At 42.1% G+C, this 14,440-nt stretch overlaps 1 protein-coding gene across 3 annotated transcripts in view; it reads left to right on the plus strand.

Moving 5' to 3' along the window:
* RABGAP1 (RAB GTPase activating protein 1) overlaps positions 1 to 14,440 on the plus strand; it is a 263,850-nt gene that overhangs the window by 19,110 nt on the left and 230,300 nt on the right. For all 3 annotated transcript variants that reach the window (XM_073590685.1, XM_073590687.1, XM_073590686.1), the window contains exon 2: positions 10,463 to 10,647. In XM_073590685.1, coding sequence (XP_073446786.1) covers positions 10,498 to 10,647 — 150 coding nt within the window. In that variant the 5' untranslated portion in view covers positions 10,463 to 10,497. The remainder of the gene's footprint in view (positions 1 to 10,462; positions 10,648 to 14,440) is intronic.

Consider the following 14,440-nt stretch of genomic DNA (forward strand, 5'->3'; position numbering starts at 1 on the left):
AAGACGCATATAAATATCCTTGGTACCGCTGAAAACGTCATCTTGTCCCGCAAAAAACGAGCCGCCACACAGCATCATCAGCGAAAAAATAAAAAAGTTATAGCTCGCAGAATAAAGCGATGCAAAAATAATTATTTTTTATATAAAATAGTTTTCATTGCATAAAACCGACAAAAACATAAAAAAACGACCTAAATGAGGTATCGCTGTAACCGTACTGACCCGAAGAATAAAACCGCTTTATCAATTTTACCGCACGCGGAACGGTGTAAACGCACCCCCCCAAAAGAAATTCATGAAATGCTGGTTTTTGTTCATTCTGCGTCCCAAAAATAGGAATAAAAAGCGATCAAAAAATGTCACGTGCCCGAAAATGGTACCAATAAAAACGTCAACTCGTCCCACAAAAAATAAGACCTCACATGACTCGGTGAGTCAAAATACGGAAAAATTATAGCTCTCAATATGTGGTGATGCAAAAACTATTTTTACAATAAAAAGCGTCTTTTAGCGTATGACAGCTGCCAAATATAAAAACCGCCATAAATAGTAAATCAAACCCCCCGATATCACCCCCTTAGTTAGGGAAAAATAATAAAATTAAAAAAAAAGTATTTATCTCCATTTTCCCGTTAGGGTAAGGCTGTGTGCACACGCTGCGGATTAGGTGCGGATTCATCCGCGTGGATTTTGTAAAATCCGCAGGTGAAACCGCAGGTCAAAAGACCTGCGGTTTTACCTGCGAATTGCTCTGCTGTTTTGTCCTGCGGTTTTTCATCTCCTCAATAGAGGAGATGGCAAACCGCAGGAGAATCCGCAGAAAGAATTGACATGTCAATTCTTTCTGCGGATTGAAAACCGCAGATAATCCGCGCAGAAAATTCCGCACCGTCTGCACTGCGGTTTTTGATTCCCATAGGGAATCATGGTACTGTACACCGCAGCAGAAACTGCTGCGGGTCCTCAGCAGCCAAAACCGCTGCGGAACCGCAGCAAAATCCGCAGCGTGTGCACACAGCCTTAGGGTTAGGGCTAGGGTTAGGGCTAGGGCTAGGGTTAGGGTTAGGGCTCAGATTAGGGCTAGGGGTGTGTTGGGGTTAGGGTTGGAGTTATAATTGGGGGTTTCCACTGTTTGGGCACATCAGGGGCTCTCCAAATGCAACATGGGGTCTGATCTCAATTCCAGCCTATTCTGAGTTGAAAAAGTCAAATGGTGCTCCTTCCCTTCCAAGCTCTGCCATGCGCCCAAACAGTGTTTTACCCCCACATGTAGGGTATCAGCCTACTCAGGACAAATTGCAAAACAATTTTTGGGGTCCAATTTCTCCTGTTACCCTTAGGAAAATAAAAAATTGGGGGCAAAAATATCATTTTTGTGGAAAAAAATGATTTTTTTATTTTCACGTCCGAGTGTTATAAACTTCTGTGAAGCACTTGGGGGTTCAAAGTGCTCACCACACATCTAGATAAGTTCCGTGGGGGGGTCTAGTGTCCAAAATGGTGTCACTTGTGGGGAGTTTCAATAGTTTAGGTACATCAGGGGCTCTCCAAGGGCACATGACACCCGCAGACCATTCCATCAAAGTCTGCATTCCAAAACGTCACTGCTTCCCTTCCGAGCCCCGACGTGTGTCCATACAGTAGTTTTCTCCCACATATGGGGTGTCAGCGTACTCAGGCCAAATTGGACAACAACTTTTGGGGGTCCAATTTCTCCTGTTACCCTTGGGAAAATGAAAAAATTGCGGACTAATTGATCATGTTTCTGGAAAAAATACGATTTTTTTATTTTCATGCCCTGGCATTATAAAAATCAATGAAGCCCTTGGGGGTTCAAAGTGCTCACCTCACATCTAGATAAGTTCCTTAGGGGGTCTAGTTTCCAAAATGGTGTCATTTGTGGGGGGTTTCCACTGTTTAGGTAAATTAGGGGCTCTCCAAAGGCAACATGACACCCGCAGACCATTCCATCAAAGTCTGCATTCCAAAACGTCACTATTTCCCTTCCGAGCCCCGACATCTGCCCATACAGTAGTTTTCTCCCACATATGGGGTATCAGCATACTCAGGACAAATTGGACAACAACTTTTGGGGTCCAATTTCTCCTGGTACCCTTGGGAAAATAAAAAAAATGGTGACTAAAAGATCATGTTTGTGGAAAAAATACGAATTATTTATTTTCACGCCCGGGCATTATAAACTTCTGTGAAGCACTGGGGGGGTCAAAGTGCTCACCACACATCTACATAAGTTCCTTAGGGGGTCTAGTTTCCAAAATGGTGTCATTTGTGGGGGGTTTCCACTGTTTTGGTACATCAGGAGTTTTCCAAACACGACATGGTGTCCGATCTCAATTCCAGCCAAAAAGTCAAATGGCGCTGCTTCCCTTCCGAGCTCTGCCATGTGCCCAAATAGTGGTTTACCCCCACATGTGGGGTATCAGCGTACTCAGGACAAATTGCACAATAACTTTTATGGTCCTGTTACCCTTGGAAAAATAAGAATTGAGGGTGAAAAGATCATTTTTGTGGAAAAAATGATTTTTTAATTGTATGGCTTTATGTTATAAACTTCTGTGAAGCCCATGGGGGTTCAAAGTTCTCACCACACATCTAGATAAGTTCCTTAGGGGGTCTAGTTTCCAAAATGGTGTCATTTGAGGGGGGTTTCCACTGTTTAGGTACATCAGGGACTCTCCAAACGTGACATGGCGTCCAATCTGAATTCCAGCCAATTTTGCATTGAAAAAGTCAAACGGGGCTCCTTCCATTCTGAGCTCTGCCATGCGCCGAAACAGTCGTTCCCCCCCACATATCAGGTATCGGCGTACTCAGGACAAATTGCACAATAACTTTTGCAATCCAATTTCTCCTGTTACCCTTGGTAAAATAAAAAAAATTGAACCTGAAGTATTTTTTTTATGAAAAAAAGTTAGATGTTCATTTTTTTTTAAATATTCAAAAAAATTCCTGTGATGCACCTAAAGGATTAATAAACTTCTTGAATGTGGTTTTGAGCACTTTAAGGGGTGCAGCTTTTAGAATGGTGTCACTTTTGGGTATTTTCTATCATATAGACCCCTCAAAGTGGCTTCAAATGTGATGTGGTCCTAAAAATAAAATGGTGTTGTAAAAATGAGAAATCGCTGGTCAACTTTTAACCCTTATAACTTCCTAACAAAAAAAAAATTTGGTTCCAAAATTGTGCTGATGTAAAGTAAACATGTGGGAAATGTTAGATATCAAGTTTTTTGTGTGCCATATCTCTGTGATTTAAGGGCATAAAAATTCAAAGTTGGAATATTGCGAAATTTTCGCCAAATTTCCGTTTTTCTCACAAATAAACGCAAGTTATTTGAATGAAATTTTACCACTAACATGAAGTACAATATGTCACGAGAAAACAATGTCAGAATCACCGGGATCCATGGAAGCGTTCCAGAGTTATGACCTCATAAAGGTACAGTGGTCAGAATTGTAAAAATTGGCCCGGTCATGAACGTGCAAACCACCCTTGGGGGTGAAGGGGTTAAAGGAGTTGTCCGTTTCAGGACTTCAATTCTGCAGTCTCTCTGTGACTTCACACTTGTTTTTCCAAACAATTTTATTAACATTTTATAACAGAGCATACATAAATGCAATATCATGAGGCATTCATGACACATGAAAGAAAAAAAGAAAAAAACACAATCAGACTATAAATAATAATAAGAACTCATGGAAACATTTCCAGCCAGCGAGACCATTTCTTTATAAAGGAAGGAAGACAGCCATTCAGCAACGCCAATTTTTGCTCATATGACTTATGTAAAGTCAGCTTTGCAATAATATCAAGTGAAGAGGGCACTCGAGTGGATTTCCAATAAAACGCAATTTCATTTTTAGAAACCAAAAGTAAATCAATAACCAATTTCCTAACAGAAGGATTCAAACGACTTACATCCAACGAGAGCAGGGCGAACTGAGGAGTCAGTGAAAAATCTGATTGATTTAAAATATAAGAAATAAGAGAGGAGATGTCGTCCCAAAAATGCCAAAGACGTGGACAAAACCAAAATAAATGGGAAAGGCTACCATGATGCCCGCAATCCCTCCAACAGAGAGGGGAGGTGGAAGGGTTGATAAAAGCTAGACGAGATGGCGAATAGTACCATCTCGATATGATTTTAAAGTAGGACTCATGGAGAGCCATAGACATGGTAGCAGAATAGGTTAGAGACATGGTCAGTTCCCAAACATCTGGGGTAACAGAAAAATTCAAAACAGATTCCCATTTTTTCATATATGGGGATTTTATAAATGCAGAATCATTGTTGAACCACTGGTAGATATAACGAGTGGACCAAAAAATATTATGGCCTGATTGCATAAAATATTGATCGCTGACTCCGATAGCGGAGGGCAACGAGCCACCAGTGGAGTCAAAAATTCTTTCAACATAGTAAAGTGTAGAAAAGCAGAGGAGGGACCCCCAAACCTATTCTTAAGATGAGAAAAAGATACAAATTTATGACCATCAAAGATGTCATTTAATTTAGAAATACCCCAGTCAGCCCAAGTAGAATGCAAATCGAATGAATAAACAAAGGCCAGAAAGAGAGAGGAAGCCTCAACAGGAGTTGAATCCTAGAAAAAACACTCTTAAATTTAAAAAACTTCCTCCAAGCCACAATAGCAGCCATAAAAATTGGATGATTAGACTGAGATAAATGCTTAGATGTCAATAGATTCAAAATAAGAGAACAAGGAGGGGAATTTTTATTAAAATAAAATTCCAAGTCTGCCCATGAAGGTATATGGCCAGTTGACCACCAACATAGACTTTGCTTAATAAGATTAGAATAAAAAACAAAAAAAAAACAAAAAAAAAACAAATCTGAACTGAGAAAAGTACCGTATATACTCGAGTATAAGTCGATCCGAGTATAAGTCGACCCCCCCTAATTTTGCCACAAAAAACTGTGAGAACTTATTGACTCGAGTATAAGTCTAGGGTGGGAAATGCTGCATAGATTATTCCCCCATATGGTGTCCTCAGAAGAAGCTCCATAGATTATTCCCCCATATGCTGCCCCCACAAGAAGCTCCATAGATTGTTCCCTCATATGCTGCCCCCATAAGAAGCTCCATAGATTGTTCCCTCATATGCTGCCCCCATGCTGCTGCCGCATGTAAAAATAAAAAAATGACATACTCACCTCTCTGTCGCTGGGTGTCAGATTCTCACCTGTCCTGCGTCCATGGCTGCTCACCGCTATCTGCCACGTCATCAGTCAGTGACGCTCAGACTGCAGGGGGCGCGGCGCGCACTAACCACGTCACCGCACCCTCTGCTGTCTGAAGTCACTGACCGATGACAGACAGCAGCAAGCAGCCATGGACGCAGGACAGGTGAGTATCGCTATACTTACCCGTCCTGACGCTGTGTCTTGAGCCCCCAGCTTCTCTGCGCTCTCTCTTCCTGCCTTCAGCGGTCATGTAGTACCGCTCATTAAAACTCATGAATATGCGCATATTCATGAGTTTTAATGAGAGGCACCACGTGACCGCTGAAGGCAGGAAGAGAGAGCACGGGGAGAAGTGGGGGCTCAAGACACAGCGTCAGGACGGGTAAGTATGACCTGAAACATCCGCCCCCTCCGACCCCCTTTGTATATGACTCGAATATAAGACGAGAGGGGGACTTTCAGCACAATCTTTTGGGCTGAAAATCTCGACTTATATTCGAGTATATACGGTAAGTGCATATTAACACATGACCATTAACCAGAGAAAACAAAAAGCAAAAAACACAAATATCCTGAAATAAAAGTAAAAAATATACTGCAAATAATGCATAAAGGTAGTAATAATAATAAGGGTATTTAGTAAACATAATTTTGATCAAAATAACGTACAAGCCATCCCGCCACGTCACGGCAACCCTTGTGGGACAGTCCCTACTCTAGTATTTAAAACCTTTTCACTTGCCAAATGGCGTGAATGTGAATAAGGGTCGAGCGGCTGAACCACTAGTAACAGCTTAGGCCAGACTGGATGGCTTTCCCAGCTCAGAAAGAGGGCGGTCACACCCCTATATGCACTGAATGCACAATGAAATGAATAAACAACAAATCTGAACTGAGAAAAGTAAGTTAATGTGTATGCACAATGTAAGTGCATATTAACACATGACCATTAACCAGAGAAAACAAAAAGCAAAAAACACAAATATCCTGAACTAAAAGTAAAAAATATACTGCAAATAATGCATAAAGGTAATAATAATAATAAGGGTATTTAGTAAACATAATTTAGATCAAAATAATGCACAAGCCATCCCGCCACGTCACGGCAACCCTTGTGGGACAGTCCCTACTCTAGTATTTAAAACCTTATCACTTGCCAAGTGGCGTGAATGTGAATAAGGGTCGAGCGGCTGAACCACTTGTAACAGCTTAGGCCAGACTGGATGGCTTTCCCAGCTCAGAAAAAGGGCGGTCACACCCCTATATGCACTGAATGCACAATGAAATGAATAAAAAACAAATCTGAACTGAGACAAGTAAGTTAATGTGTATGCACAATGTAAGTGCATTTTAACACATGACCATTAACCAGAGAAAACAGAAAGCAAAAAACACAAATATCCTGAACTAAAAGTAAAAAATATACTGCAAATAATGCATAAAGGTAATAATAATAAGGGTATTTAGTAAACATAATTTTGATCAAAATAATGCACAAGCCATCCCGCCACGTCACGGCAACCCTTGTGGGACAGTCCCTACTCTAGTATTTAAAACCTTTTCACTTGCCAAATGGCGTGAATGTGAATAAGGGTCGAGCGGCTGAACCACTAGTAACAGCTTAGGCCAGACTGGATGGCTTTTCCAGCTCAGAAAGAGGGCGGTCACACCCATATATGCACTGAATGCACAATGAAATGAATAAAAAACTGGAGACTGAACTGAGAAAAGTAAGTTAATGTGTATGTATAATTATTACCTTTATGCATTATTTGCAGTATATTTTTTACTTTTATTTCAGGATATTTATTTGTGTTTTTTGCTTAATAAGATTAGAGTAATAATAAGCTGAGATGTTAGGCAGTCCCATACCTCCACGTAACTTATGTTTGTATAACTGATTCGAAGCAATATGGGCCTTTTTATTTCCCCAAATAAATACATTAAGGCGTGTCTGCAGACTAGTTAAATAAGAAGCGGAAACAAGCAGGGGAAGGGATCGGAAAACATAAAGGATATTGGGAAGGAATATTGATTTGGCTACTAGACATTTTCCCCACCAGGATAATTCTTTGTCCGTGTAAAAATTAAGGCCTTTAGAAATGGAGGCAATTAGGGAATCTAGGTTAGTGGAAATCAGAGATCCAAGGTTTCTAGAAAACCGCAGACCTAGTGACTGCACACTCGTGAATCCTCACTTAATGCTCAGTGCACACTGTGAAGATTCTCTGGTGTCAGTGCCCAGAATGGCGGTCATGTGACTTCAAGTATGCGATATGCAATCTCCCTGCCACCGTCTGACTAGACTATTTCCGGTCTCATCTAGTCTGCCTGTGACCTAAATTGCACCCATGTGATGACCATGCACTCGAATGGGGAATAGTGACTGTGTGCGCTTGTATGGGGAATAATGATCGTGTGCTCATCTCACACTGTCACGTTTTGGCCATCTGCCGTCACTGCAAACTTTTATTCTGAGATCGGACAACACCTTTAAAGCATTATAGACACTATATTACAAGGATAAAGAACTTTACCTTTATTTATAAGGCAAAGCTGAATACGCCTAATTATTTATATGTCCAACCAAGCAGTTTCCTGCCCCGATATTTACATCATGAAGGCTTTTCAGTGTTTTCTAACCAACCTTATTGACCTAATGGATTCTGCAGGACAATCTGCATCAAATATTTGCGTTCCAATGTTTACATTTGGCTCATTATCACCTACAATTCACCTATCTGGCATTGTAACTATTAACTATTGTCCTCTTGGTGCTCTGCATTTTGTTGTTTTTAGGCATGATCTCATAGGGCTGTGCCAAGTATTGACTGCTGGGTATAGCCAGATACATTTATCATCCCCTAGGACCACCATCATTCACTAAAAGGAAGGAAATCTCCATCCCTGCCCCCCCCATACTTGGATAAACACAGTGTGGAGGCTGCTTTTCTGGCTTCTCTTTCCTGATATCTGCAGTTGTCAGCTGAGCCCTCCTGGACTGGTCGGGCATCTAACATATATGAGGTGTGTCCCATCCCTCTTCCAACAGCAGATGCTGGTAAGAGGGCTCAGGCATATCGGTTTTTAACATGCTTGATCCCTGTTAACTGATTTGTTATTAGCTGAGGCCTCTAACTGCATCTTACTGCCTTCTCTCCATGAAGAATTAGAGAGGAAAGACCAATTGGCCAACAACATACGGTGAACATTACCGTCCTATTGTTATACTTCTTTTGATTTCTTTTACCTGTCCAGTGTAAATGTATGCCCTCTTTACTGATTGGCGGGTATCTCACAGCTGATATCTACCCCAATCAATTTTTATCCCCATTACAACAAAATGGAGATGCAGGTTGGACGCCCGACTGTCGCTCCATTCGTTGTGTTGGGTTGGCAGAAAAATCTGAGAGCAGCGCTCGAGGGAATGAATGGTGGTTGAGCGCTGCCGCTCCATACTAATGGATGCTTGTGAGCAGTATCCATTATAGTCAACAGATTATTATTTTGATTTTTATATGATTTTTTTTCTCCTACCTTTCCATCTCATACTTTTATTCTTGTGGGGTATACTGATGTATTCCTGTCTCATTGAGGCTAAAATTACCCTCTTTTGTCCTTTTGCGTGACCCTTTGGACTTGTTTAGTATGACAAGAGCTTTCCCAGTGAACACCTTAATCGTGGTGCAAAAGCCTGACATAAATTGGGGCTAAGGCAAGTGTCAGAGTGGAGGTCATCTGTGAGTCATAGTAAAATTGCAGCTCGACACCTTAATATTTCTCAGAGGACCATTTTCGGATGATCTCAATTATGATCATGATTTCTGCTGAGATTTCTGTTGCTGTGACTCTCGGGTAACCAACTATTGTGGAGTCCTAAGTAAATGGGAATTTACTCTCAACCCCAGAAAAGTAATGGGGTTGTAGGTGGTGACTCAATGAGACAAAATAGGTAGGCTCTTCATTTTGTGACGGCATTGCTAGCAATCATAGACAAGGATCAAAAGTAACACCAATGGAAGAAAGCTGCCATAGCATAACAATTACAGGGGATGTGTTATACTATGTGGTGGTGAACTGGAGAATCCAGCAATAGTGTCATCCATGACGGGGTCCTACCCACATAGAGGGGCTCCTTCACATCAGGCTATGTTCTGCTGCTTCCTACAAAGAAGCATTGTCTACCATCTAAGTGTCTGTCTCTGATTATCAGTTATACTCCTACGAGCAGAAGTTTCCATTAAATGAGTGAAAACCTTGATTGAAGCCAGTCCTAAATGAAAATGTGATTCCTTTGATGTAACTAATTCTCGTGGTGCTCTATCAGCCGGTCACTCCCCAGTTCTCCATTGTAAGGTCACCCCTTTTTCTTTACCCTTCACTTTTCTCAATAAATGTTGATTCTTTCTTTTAATTTTTGAATTGGGATAGGATCTTGAAGATCGGAATACACCTTTTTTAAGTTTATTCTCAGGTCTTTTAATGTGTAAAATTGCAGTGTTTTGTAGAAAGTTACCTTATATTAAAATCCTCTCTGTTCTCAAAAATAGAGTGATTTTTAATTGTGTACCTAACGACCTGCTTTTGTCAGGAGCCAGTCTCCTAGGCATGTGGAGCAATGGCTCACAAGCTTTCTCTAACAGAGGCTTATAAGAGCTGCTCAGATGCTGGATAGATGGCTTTATCTGACCAGCTTTAGTCACCTTGCGCTGCTTCATTGCATCATCGGGGAGTGTAGTGTTCTGTCCTGTCACTCATGCAGGAGGCGGGGAGGCAGGGGAGCGTTGCGCTCCGGAAGATACAGTATCAAAACAACCCCTTTTTAAAATTAGATCCAGCAACAAAAAATAAAATCACACACGTGCTTTAAAGACACAGACCATCTCTGGCTTATATGGTTCAGAATGTATTGAGTTGCTATGATTAACATTGGAAGTTTTGATGGCTGCAACATTGTGATATTTTCTGCATGTGGTAGAACGTAGATGCCTTTTGGGGCCTTTTGCTAATTAAATACAGGTGTGTGTGTATGTATGTATGTGTGTGTATATATATATATATATATATATATAATATATATTTTATTTTTTTTTGTGTTCCTACCTTGTCAATTGCTCACACACCCTGCCAAATGGACATTTTTTTTTCTACACTGCACAGAACGTGGCCTTCTGGTACATGGCACCATGGCCGGCATCTGGCTTCCACATAACATAAGACGTTTGTCTTTCCAGAGAGCCGTTCATGAGTGGATCTTCCTTCATGAAACATGGATGACAAGGCTTCAGTGGGGAAGATCAGCGTGTCCTCCGACTCCGTGTCCACCCTGAACAGCGAGGACTTTGTGCTAGTCTACCAACAAGGGGATGACATGCATTCTGCAAATAATGGCAGCGATGACGAGAAGACCGGCCTCAAGGTAAGGGGGGTGCACCCTGGTGGTCTTTGTTTTATAAACATGTTTTAATCCTTGTTCTTATACTTTGACACTTTGTTCTCTGTCATCACCTTTCTTGCTCAGCCTGTTCCTCCATATTTTAGCTTCGTGTCTACACTCGCCTGCCCTCACCTTCGCGGTGACGATTGATTGCTCACAGCGTGGATTGGCTTATGTTTTATTGAGCCGCCAGTGCAGGTGGAGACGGCATACATAAACGTCTAAAAGGATCAATATGAGGATCGAAAGGTTAAACGTATGGCGAGAAATATATTACCGTACTTGTGCCTGCTTCTAAAAGAATCTCATTGACAAAATATATACTGCCTCAACACGTCCGATTATCCACCACCCTCGGATCCTTCAAACGGAACCTGAAAACCCGTCTTTTCAGGGAAGCTTACAGCCTGCAATAACCATTCTGCCGCCTCACCACCGTCTGAGCTGCCGCCTCATCACCACCAGAGCTGCTGCACCCCCAACCTTCTGTCTCTTCCTCACTATCCCGTAGAATGTAAGTCCGCAAGGACAGGGTCCTCTCCCCTCTGTACCAGTCTGTTATTGTAAATTTGTTTACTGTTAACGATATCTATAACTTTGTATGTAACCCCCCTTCTCATGTACAGCACCATGGAATTAATGGCGCTATAAATAAATAATAATAATGTAGCAGGCACCAAGTGGACGTTCGTCCCGCGACTCGGCGTGCTGCGCAAACTGCACAGCGCAGCATCTCCAGTGCAACTTAAAATAGCTGTCATGCTCTGCAAATTGCATAACTGTGCAGTGCAGCTGGAAATCTGTATGGGGAGGGGGGAGTAGTTCTTTTTGGTTAAAGGGAATCTGTAATGTAACCTGAAAGATAAGAAAAATTAGCTATATTATACTCACCCAGGGGCAGTCCGGTCTTGGTCCGATGGTGTTGCGGTCTGGCGCCTCGCAGCGATGCTGTCCTCTTCTTTTCTGCCTGTCATGGCTCCGGCGTACTGCTCTTCCCTGTTGAGGGCAGAGCAGAATACTACAGTGCGGAGGCGCTGGACTTCTCCCGGCGCTTGCGCTCTGCAGGACTCTGCTCTGCCCTCAACAGGGCAGAGCAGTGCGCCTGCAATGGAGCCTCGACAGGCAGCAAAGAAGAGGACGGCATTGTATGAAGATGGGAGGCGCCGGACCAGACTGCGACACCCATCGGACCGGACTGCCCCCCCTGGTGAGTATAATCTAACTCCTTTTTGTTATCTTTCAGGTTCGGGGGGCTTATCTACAGCATTACAGAATGCTGTAGATAAGCCCCTGATGTAATTGCCGGCAGCTCATAGTCGAAGAAAGGGGTGACAGATTCCCTTTTAAAGATATGGACACCTTTGGGTGCGTTCCCCCCCCCACCACTTCAAATGCATGTGCCGTATTTTGGGGCTAAAAATAATTTTAGTAAGTGGATTTGTTAAATGTTGCAGTGTTTGGCTTGATTGTGGAGACCTGTGTGTCGTAACCAATGCCTTCCCCCCTCCCTCCAATCCCGTAATGAAATACAGACAATCCTAAGTTTGTTGAACAGGTCAGTAACAGTTTATTAATTACATAAGCAGAGAAAGGCAATTACACTCCGTAACGGGATCCTGTCCGCGTTCGACAGGCGAGTTTTCCCAACGAGCGGTTATGAACCTTTGCCCTCCTCTGCTTCTTCCGCCACGGAGGATCCTGTGTATAACCTACATGGGACTCCGATCCCTACCCATCAGCGTTAAGGCCTGTTCAACCCTATCCTGTAAATCAGACAAAAAAATATCAAGGCCAATGTCCGACGCGTGGTTGCGCGTTGGGATGCTGGATTCTGAAAGCCTGGCAATTGGAAAATAACAATGCGTTAATAATATTGTCGTCTAATTCTGCCACAACGGTGGCTCTACACCAAATATTATTTTGTAAGCATAGCAGCGCTAGCCGATGTAATAGAGCAAGTATGAGCAGGGATGAAGATGATATGTGGTTTAGACACCTTGCTGTTTTTGTATTTTTTGTTTGGAAACGAATGTTGCTATTTTTCAACTGATTAGCACATATCTCAACAGCCGCCACTATTGCAAATATCTCCCCTAGGGCTGGATCGCGACCCCAGCTCAATGTGGTCCATAGCTCCGGCCAGTCGTTTTTGCACCATTGGTTTTTGTAGCTTGCCGCAAAACTCTCTTTTTTGCTCCATCCTATTGCCAGCCTCAAGTTTTTGCTTGCAGTCTCTCTAGCCATGACACATGTGTGATCGTTGTATGATTACAGGAACGTCTGCCATACTAGTAAATCTGCTTTTAACGCGCGAGTGAGCCTAATTCTATGGCCGGGCTGAGAAGCGCCTTTAGTTGCCAATGATAGCCTGCGCGAGAAAGCCCTGCCAACTGGCATTACGCGGCAGGCGAACGTCAGTAGACCCAATAATGCCTGCATTTGCTGGGGTGTTACTTTAACTTTGCAGAAGCTTTCCAACATCTGCTTTGTTTTATGTCCGCCAGTAAGCGGAAAACCATCGAATTGGTGTCTATCTCAATGCCTAAAAAAGGCAAAATATTGCATGGTCCCTCTGTTTTTTCGGGTGACAATGGTACGCCGAATTGCTGTGCGATAGTTTTGAATTTCTCTAGTAGGTAGGAGCAGAGTTTTGTATTTCTGGGGCCGACGAACAAAAAATCGTCGAGGTAGTGAATTAGGGATTTGCTGCCTGTTTCGTACCGAACTACCCAATCCAAGAAGGTACTGAATAACTCGAAATAGTGACATGAGATGGAACATCCCATTGGTAAGCAAATATCAAAATAATATAAAAATAAATTTAGTAAGTGGATTTGTTAAATGTTGCAGTGTTTTGCATGTACAGGCTCTGTCTCCTGCTGGCTGCAGAATGAGTTCAAAAAAGGGTACCTTGTCTTTACCCTAATTAATTGATTGAATAAATAAGCGTGTGCACAGCTTTTGTAGGTGTCAGAGTATGTTCCCACACCATTAACATATATCAAGAGACTCAGCACTCAACTTAAGTGATCAGATAATTTAATGTTGTGTACACTGGTAGTAAACAAAAACGTTTCGGTCTTACATCAGACCTTCATCAGTTACGGATTAAAGTATGGTTATTAGGTCAGGTGGACCAATAAACTTGGTTGGATATCACTAGATCATATAACATTCCTTGACATGAAAAAGTAGGGCAAGGGTTGTCAGACCTGTGCGCTGTGCCTCAGTGGCGTGTGTGGACATTAGGGTGACCGGATCTCATATGGGGGTGAAAAAATGTCAGAATCTTGTTCGTCTGGACCCCACAAAATGATTCCCCTTTCCAGATATTGAGAGAGCCAAAATTTGAGCTCGATCAAACGACGTTAACCCGTGCCGCTCGTCGCTCAAAGTTTGAAAAAATCCAAATTGAGGTATTTTAAGATTTAGGTATTTTGCATAGTCTGTTAGACTATAAAGAATGTGACAACAACATTGCAGAAATAGCCCTGACCAAATTTTCGAACCATTTGTGGTATTTGAATGCAGAGTTGGTGGGATTATCGTTTTTTGATCCCACCATTACAGACAATGAAAAGTTGTTAATGGCTAATAAATTGCTCAGTAGCACAGATGAACCATCAGAGCACGCTAACCTACATGAGTTGATAATTTTACATAGTTATCTAATCTATTCTAGAGCTTTTGTTAAAGTAGTTTTTGAAACGTCAGAATATAATGCTCGGCATTTGCTTACAACTTGCAGGACATATTGCTTTTGTTCTACATCTTT

Source organism: Dendrobates tinctorius, unplaced genomic scaffold (assembly GCF_039654945.1).
Source record: "Dendrobates tinctorius isolate UK_male_01 unplaced genomic scaffold, ASM3965494v1 ptg000120l, whole genome shotgun sequence".
Taxonomy (NCBI): domain Eukaryota; kingdom Metazoa; phylum Chordata; class Amphibia; order Anura; family Dendrobatidae; genus Dendrobates; species Dendrobates tinctorius.